Source organism: Crassostrea angulata, chromosome 6 (assembly GCF_025612915.1).
Source record: "Crassostrea angulata isolate pt1a10 chromosome 6, ASM2561291v2, whole genome shotgun sequence".
NCBI lineage: Eukaryota > Metazoa > Mollusca > Bivalvia > Ostreida > Ostreidae > Magallana > Magallana angulata.
The window spans coordinates 59,396,723-59,405,127 of record NC_069116.1 but is presented as its reverse complement, the minus strand read 5'-3'; the positions used below and the strand labels follow the sequence as shown (position 1 = coordinate 59,405,127).

The window sequence follows — 8,405 nt, the reverse complement described above, 5'->3', positions numbered from 1 at the left end:
GCACGACTCCGGGCTTTTATGGAATTATGGCCGATTTTCTATTATACTCGGGAAATAAAGTGCATAAATTGATATGGTCAGTTATTGTAGGGGATTTAAAAATTCCGTCGATATTCATAACTAATTAAACATTAAATGTTGGTGATACGACCCGCCCTGAAGTATACACCTGTCAGGTGATTAGGTGGGTCCCATAGTACTGAGTATAGCGGGAGAGAGGGCCGGTACTCTGTCCCCGATAGTTCTGCACTCACCACCTAGTTCTATGTTACGGTTACCAATACACCGGAGACTCGCTTCTGATGTAGGAAATACTTTCTTAAAATCAGTAAGTCGTAAAAACTACAAAGAAATTTTGGTAAATTTTAAAATATCTTTGCTTAATCCTTATTTTGGCTTGAGTGGGAAACCCATGTAGGCTCCCCATCTGAGTCGGTGAATATAAAATCTGCATCTATATACACAAACAAAAAAACAAAAAGAGAACGTTTTTCTTAAATGCTCTAATCTTAGACGAGGAAGAGAAAAAGGGCCGCACCTTGCCCCTTTTCTTTTTTTAAGAAAGATCTCTTCCTTGGAAATGACTAGACTGCAAATGCAGGGGTTTGAAGAATGAACCACCTCCTCCCTTTAATTATGTTTTTTAGTTTGTATTTGTTTTTATTATATGAATTACCACTAAATCTGAATTCCTTTCTTTGTTCTCTCATGTAACGTGATATTTCATCGATAACACCACAAAATAAGCTACATTAAATGTTTGCACTGTTCCTCAGTGTTCGATTGGCATAATTAAAAACTAAAATTAAAATGATATTTTTGAACAGAAAAAGCCCGTATAGACGATTTCGATATAAGAGAACATAAAACTGAAACAATCGCATGTATGAGTAAAAAGGGGAGATGGAACACCGGAGATGACTGGAAATATTCATTTGTCAACTTATTTCTTGTGATTACTGGGATTTAATATTCGAATCTTTCGGAAATTGATCCAAGACACCCGCCTGTAAATAAAGAGAATATATATTAGAATAAACAAACATTTCTGTGGTTGTTCATGGAACGTTGTATATAGAGATTTACGACACAAACTACGTATTAAATAATCCGGTTCTGTTGATAAACTGACTTTGTTTACCATTAGATTGGTGTGTTGGTGATTCTAACCCAGCGGATAAAATAATCGTAGGTAGAGTGTGAGGGTCTGTTGATAGCTGAGGGGGGCGGGGTCTGATACAGGTATACTGCGGAAATCCTCGTGCGTACCTTTCTTTAGGAGAGGGGGTTTCCAGTGCTGTAATCTATTTTACCTACTTTAAGTGTCAATTCCCTCATAAAAAATACATTGTATATATTATAAATGAATTGATACAAGTTCAACTGTATTATTCTTAATTTATTCTTGATCTATCAATTGTAATGTACAAATTAATGCTAATAGGTTTGCTACTTGGATACTGTTCGAAAGAAAATACAAACATATACTTTGTTGAATTGTTATTCTTCAACTGAATTTAATTGGCCCTGTATTGTCAAATTTAATCCGTAGACACCTGTAAAAACATTATACCCACATTTGCATGAGGAGCCCGCCGTGGATTCTTTTAATGTTGAGATTGACGCAACCTGTATGTCAGAATCCATTTGATTGAAGTTCTTCAAACTGTCCTTTGAAGGCGTGTATCGATTACCACTACATTTCATCAGTGTTTGAATTCACCCTGGATCTGGATCATGACCCGTTTATATAATTGTCTTTTGATCATCTTTTATCGGCGCTGATTTTTTTTCCACGTTTGTTTCCGCTTTTCCAATTATGTACCGTAAACTTATCAATATTGGGGTAGACAAAACCTTAGAATCGCCTTTAATCAGTGCAGTATATGCTAGTTCAACTAAATATGTCAAGCATATGTTTTGCATTCCTGCTCATTAACTTAGATTAACCTGTACATTCATTTAATTGAATGGATTTAATGTACATAAAACGTGAGTAGAAAAGAAACATTATCTATTCAAATTCAACAAATACTGATCAATTTATAGAATAAAGTGCCAGAATATGTAAGTAAACAAACCGAAATTATGGTAAATAAATATTTATTTCTCTCCGCCAATTCTGTGATACTTGTTGTGTATTTGCACGGCCTGGTCTGGACTATTATAGTGTAGTAAGGTAAATAAACGTGGACTAATTGTGTATTTGTACAGTGAGATTGTCGCTGTTGACAGTTTCAATGTGGACTTGTAGAACATGTTTAAGATTGTAAACCGAATCAAGAATCGATCTTAGAATTGCGAGCTCCCTTCATAATGTGCTTGAGTGTAACTTTAAGTTTAATAATAAAATCTTAAGTCGTTTTGTTTTCTCAAGCACCCATTCAAGTGACATTTGTATACTCTCTCTCTCTCTCTCTCTCTCTCTCTCTCTCTCTCTCTCTCTCTCTCTTATCTAAATATTTTATTTTTTTAAGCACCTTTTCAAGTGACTCTCTCTCTCTCTCTCTCCCCCCCCCCCCCCCACCAATGACATGTATCTATATCGGTTACTTATCTTTTAACTAAATATACTGTATGCATGGCCCGCGTCAATAGCGGAGATCAGAGCGATTTAAACAAGCATAGTTCTGACAAATTTTTTTATTGTTACACTGACACCAATAAAGAGAAGTTTCAATTTATACGAATTCGCTAACTGTGGGCTTTTTACTCAAGACACCGAGACACGACTACACGTATACTGGGCGACTGTCATAGACATGATAGATTTGCTTGGGAATAATTCGAAAGGATCCAGAATGAAAGAGGTAACTAAGACATATACTCCCTTCTACTTTCCCACATTTTAGAAGGAACGATAGTTTTAAAAAATGTACATACATGTATGTATTTATGTAAAGTATTTTTTTCTTCTTTGTTGTTAAACTATTTGAATTTATCTTGCAGGAATAAAAAAGTAACATTTAAAACATCGTATGTTACATACAATGTCTGTTTTATATATCCTCTTTTTTGTTTTGTCGGAATGAAAATGGAAGTTGGGAACGATTTCCTAATTAACGACACTTAATTAAAATATGTATGGATAGATTAACTTGTATCACTATGCATATAAAGTGCATGCTTCTTACGCCGTGATGGGTCAGACAATAATAAGGTCAAAAGAAATTTTAAACAATTAAGAGAAAAGGATATATATATGAGTTATTGTAGGAGCTCCAATGGGGAGATTATTTTGACATATTTGTTAATTGATTGCGTTTTCTATTGTCTGTGTGCACCGATACCAGATACCTGCTGATAGTGCCCCATTGTTTCTGACAATGGCCGATTGTCAACCGTTGTCTAGTTGTTTTTAGGGTTGTCCACTAATTTATTAGAGCAATTAACCCCCGCAAAGTTCACCACAGCGGCGCTTTTTAAATCTTAAAAATAGTTTTGAATTACAGGGTTTTTGTTATATTCTATATAAATGTTATGGAACAATGAAAAGAATTAACCAACATCAAAACAAAAGTTCAACAATTTATAGCCTATAGAAGTCCGATACCAAAAGTACATGTTGGTAGAATTAATTTATAAATTAACAATTGATGCGGGAAAAATGCACACGTGTCTGTTTTTGCAATTATGTACATACATGTAGACGAGTAACCAACCAACAAAACATTAAACACACTTTGTGATTATGTTAAGACACTAAATTTGAAGATTTAAGATCACCAGAACTTTCGCGCGAGCCAAATTAAAGATGGTATGGAAGGGGGGGATGTCGAAGTCAAATAGTTTGTCCTGGGACAAGTTCGGTTAAAATGACACGAGCTTTCCTCCAGAGTTTGATTTTCTCCACTTAATATCCGTGTTACTGTGATATCCTGGATCTGTGAGTGGTAGTTGAGGAGATCCCAAACTAGACCACATACCGACAGACACACGCACACATTGACGCGAGGACACGCGCTACTCCTGAACAAGTGTCGAGCTGTCGATTCGGTCTGACGGGGGAGAGATTCCTCTGTAAGATCTAGAGACCACAGCTGATTGAGACTCAGAGGGTCGCTTTAGGAAGCCGATAATATCGATACACTATTATTTCCGCTTAAATCTGTATTCATCGCCAACAATTAGACCTGTCGGATTTGCACCGAATTAAACGATATTAGCATGATTGCTTTGCCCGTTTTAGTGCCTTTTGAAAGCCTTGATTTGTCGATCTCAGCAAACTCATCAGATGTGAAATACGTATCATTAGGCCTAAATCGTTACATTCCTAATATCAAGGAAGGAAATTATTATTAAAGCCCCGTTAAAGTATCTGTAATATCTGTAAAGGAATTGCAAATGCATTATACTCAGTAAACGTATAAAAAAAAAAAATGAACAAAATCTTCATATTCTCGAAAAAGACAGGTAATATGCTGTCGCACCATACACACGAGTCCCACACAGTTCTTTGCGGGAAATTTTGGGATATGGTACAATTATTTGATGGCCCTTAGTCTTACAATTTTTGAAAGACAGGTATAAAATGAATTTTAGAAATAAAATTATTTATCTTGGAAGAAAATTGTAATTTTTTTTATTCAAGTATAACGCTCTGGGAGGACAATTGGGGGTAAAATATTGGAACAAGTTTCGAGTTAGTTTTTTTTTTTAATTTAAAACAGACAAGCCAGGTCATTTTTTAATTTCGTCAGTTGAGAGTGTTGTCGGATCAGCGATACTGATCTGTAGGCCGGGTTCCATTCATTGTGTCTACTGGCACGGCGAATACACAGCTGTACAGTCCTCTTACTTTTAATTATTTCATTCTCAATTAGTCATTTCTTTCGACTTTCTGGCTTGAAGTGTCGTTTTCCCCATTGTCGTGGGACCAGTGCCCCCTTACTTCGTGTTCTATGCTTTAACGGTAAGTGGACGACTTTTCATTTCAGTGCAGAATTTCAAATGGTGAATGAGGATTTTAATTGGAATTCTGATGCTATTTAGTTTCATAAGAATGTCAAAAAATTTCTCTCAAGAGCACGGAAAAATAAGCCAAGATTTATATATTTTTAATATAGCTAAAATGATAAATTGTCATGAACTTTGAAGAGGGGTCCTGCCTGTAGATATACAACAATAAACAATGGCTGGAGAGGGTGGGTAAAAGTATTGTCCGTGAATAAAGTCATTTAATCATAGAATATTAAAACTAAAATCTGGTAGGATCAACCGCAATATAAACTGCTCTATTAAATCGATAGTCTGTAATGGCTTAGCGCTGGCTGGGGTCGATGGGGAGATGATTTTATAATGATTATGATGCGGGATCGAATCTCGGACCTTTTCTTGAGTGATCAAGGCTCCTTTTGGGAGCTGTACAAGGTCTCTACCCTTTTGAGCTGATTAAAAACATACGCACTTGTTTATTGCAATAAAGTAAACGGATTAACAATTAAAAACTTGCGCATTCTTAAATCACACCCTAAGTCAGTGGGTGCGTGTGTCTGTGTGTTCCAATCAGACGGTGAACAGTATGGACTTTATCTTTACAGAGGGACTGAGAGGGCGAAGCTTGACCAAACCGGCCTTAGATGAGGATGACGACGCCGTAGACAGCGCTATGGATTCTGTGAAGACCCCGCGGTTACCGGAACTCCCAAACGTCCTACACACGGACCTCTCGCGCTCCGTCACTCACCTGGGGGTCCGGAAGTTTGTGATCGATACCCCCAGGGACCAGGAGCTAAAGAAACGAGAACAGTTGTGGCAGTTTCACAAGAAGAACCGCGGCGCCATGGTCCGTCTAAAGGGACTCAATCCGGTCATGAGCAAAAGCACCGAGGAGAAACTGGACGGAGGTGAAGTAGAGAAAAAATCCGATTCTGATAACGAGGGAGAGAAAAGTCCGAGAGAGGCGAAGAAACTCCCCAAGATTCGGGCCAGGCTGAAAATGGAGTCCAGAAACTCTAACAATTCAAACAGTGATAAAAAAGAAAACGTAAAAGAATCGAATAAAGACTCTAATGTGAAATACACATATTCGTCTGCTCTTACGATAGGAAACAATATATACTCCCAGATTCGCGGTAAGGAGCTTGAATTCACAGAGAGCGGTGCGAGACCGCCCATGGACAGTGGTAGAACTAAGCGGTCAATTGTAAACTCTATAGACAAGCTTCCTGACCTCAGCAACGCGCTCACCAAACTAGGGTACATGAAACTGACCAGAAACGTGGTTCATTTCGGAGGGGGGTTCTTTGGTCGCCATCAGGAGAAGCGGTACATGGACCTCCGGAGATCTGTGTCCTCTATTGATAACTCTTCAAGACCGGAAGTGGTTAAAAGTGAAAAGGGACTTTATGGTTCTATGAACCAATTGGACACGATGGTGGAAACTTCTAGGATCAAGTTTGAAACCCCAAGAACACATCTTAAATTGGAAAACAGGTACGACAAAGAGATCCAGGTTAAAAAGTCTGAAGACTCTGAAAAATCAGAGGACATAAAAACGCCTAGAACAGCAATTCCTGAATCCGTGAAAAAACCGCCATCTGAGAAACAAGAACCTACAAAAACAAATTCAAATTTAGGATCGAGTGAAAAAAGTGAATTTTCTCTGGAAATTAAAAAATCGAAAGGTAAGGACAGTCGGTTAGAAGAGGCCAAACCCGTACGTCCAAACTCTGACGTAAGTCTCGATATTCCAAAGGACAAATATGGACCGTCTTCCCAGGTGCGGGAGGTGAAATCGAACCGGTCTCCGTGGGGCCACGCGTACGGGATGAATCCTTACCGCTGGACCAACAAGGGTGCAATAAGAGACGAGGATAAGGCGTGGGTGGAACACGCCATGCAGAACACTGACGTCATAGACCAGACGGCGTACGACTGCTTCGCCAGGACCAAGCTGCCAAAAACATAGAGCGGCGGTGACGTCTTCTCTGTCGGTGATTGTTTTGTACATGTTCGTTAAACGTTGTTTTTTTATGGTACTGGAAGTACTGAAATACGCATTGCAATAAATACTCTGTTCCTTCTTATTCTTTTAACTATATTAGTTGCATTAGAAATATGGTAGTCATATTTACATATCATGCATATTAGCTACCCTACAGTAAGATACGTATGTTTAGCATCTTTTAACTCCTTCATATAATTACATTCTAACTATACCTTTGGCATTGAACAAGCTGCACGGGACCATTGATCGGAAGGCTAAGTCTTTTGACGGTCATTTATATAAAAGTGTTACAGTTTATTACTCTGTACAAGACAGTTGTCGGAATCTTTTAATCCGAAGGCAGTTTAATTTTAAACTCCAAATGTATGCTGGGGGTTTCACCTATAAATAATAAACGCCACTACATCCTACCTTAAGTATGAGAATTTATATACCTCGATTTTCTGCGTTTCTTTCAATATATTGATTATTTTTTTTTGAACCAGAAAAAGGCAAATCTTGATATTTATCATTTGAATGACATTTTTTTTTATTGAAGTTGAAAACAAAGCAGGGTAAGCTAGGTTTATATAGGTACAATATCGGAAATCTATGTCAACAAAGAACCACCACTAGCTTTGTTGTAACAATTAATATAAGGAAGAGCTGATAGATCGATACAGTTACATGGAGTTGACAAAATCTACTTGTACCATTAAAATGACTGGTACGCGAAGTTTGTACCTAATATCTACATCTACTCAGTGTCTGAATATGATCACAAGAAATCGTGTTCTAATATTCCAACTACATCAACTCAATCAGATTCTCACATTCATGTAATCGTTACAAATCGCCCTTTTTCGCACTTTATTACTGTATTACGAAGACCATTGGAGGCCTCAATGAACGCCCCGTGATGGCCAACTGCATGTTACAGTGTTCATAATTATAGTGTGTAGTGATCTAAAGATCTCATTCAAAATTTAAATGCCACAATGCATCTTTTGATTCAAAGAATTCACTCCATGTGCATACTCAGACCTTAGTTACAGGGTAATGTATTTCAGGATGCAAAGGATGCATGAATAGAGTTTAATAGCTGCTCATCTGAATTTAAATGATTCTAAAACCACAAATTATTATTCTCATCAATAATGCTACATACCCTCCTGAGTAATAATACATTTTAACTTGTGTAAGAAATGTGTTTGTACATTTATCTCCATACTGATACGTAACTAGTGTCAGTAACATTACGTTTACTACTGCTAGTATATAAGGAATAAGGAATCATTCTTTGAGTATTGTGAGGTGATAATTTCGGTCGGGGCGTGATCAAATCCAATAAAGCCCGAAGGGCTTTATGATAGATTTGATCACACCCCGACCGAAATTATCATCTCATAATATTCAAAGAATGATTCCTTATTACTTATATTTATATAATTTTAAGCAATCATACCATTATATATTT

General features: G+C 37.3%; 1 protein-coding gene across 4 annotated transcripts; it reads left to right on the top strand.

Moving 5' to 3' along the window:
- Positions 1–204: 204 nt before the first annotated feature.
- On the top strand, positions 205–7,028 carry LOC128190745 (uncharacterized). 4 transcript variants are annotated; one of them, XM_052862923.1, is made up of 2 exons: positions 205–328; positions 5,541–7,028. In XM_052862923.1, the coding sequence occupies exon 2, from the start codon at positions 5,609–5,611 to the stop codon at positions 6,908–6,910; it is 1,302 nt and encodes a 433-aa protein (XP_052718883.1). In that variant the 5' UTR covers positions 205–328; positions 5,541–5,608; the 3' UTR covers positions 6,911–7,028. The 4 variants fall into 4 exon arrangements, with proteins under 4 accessions (XP_052718883.1, XP_052718880.1, XP_052718881.1 ...); XM_052862920.1 differs by lacking the exon at positions 205–328 and adding an exon at positions 1,956–1,992; XM_052862921.1 differs by lacking the exon at positions 205–328 and adding an exon at positions 2,638–2,810.
- The last annotated feature ends 1,377 nt before the right edge of the window (positions 7,029–8,405 follow it).

Bases quoted from the DNA above. Each gene is read 5' to 3' on its own strand.
- LOC128190745 (XM_052862920.1), top strand. From the start codon at position 1,971: ATGGATTTAATGTACATAAAAC. The intron at 1,993-5,540 runs GTGAGTAGAAAA...TTATCTTTACAG, and splicing joins GGATTTAATGTACATAAAAC to AGGGACTGAGAGGGCGAAGC.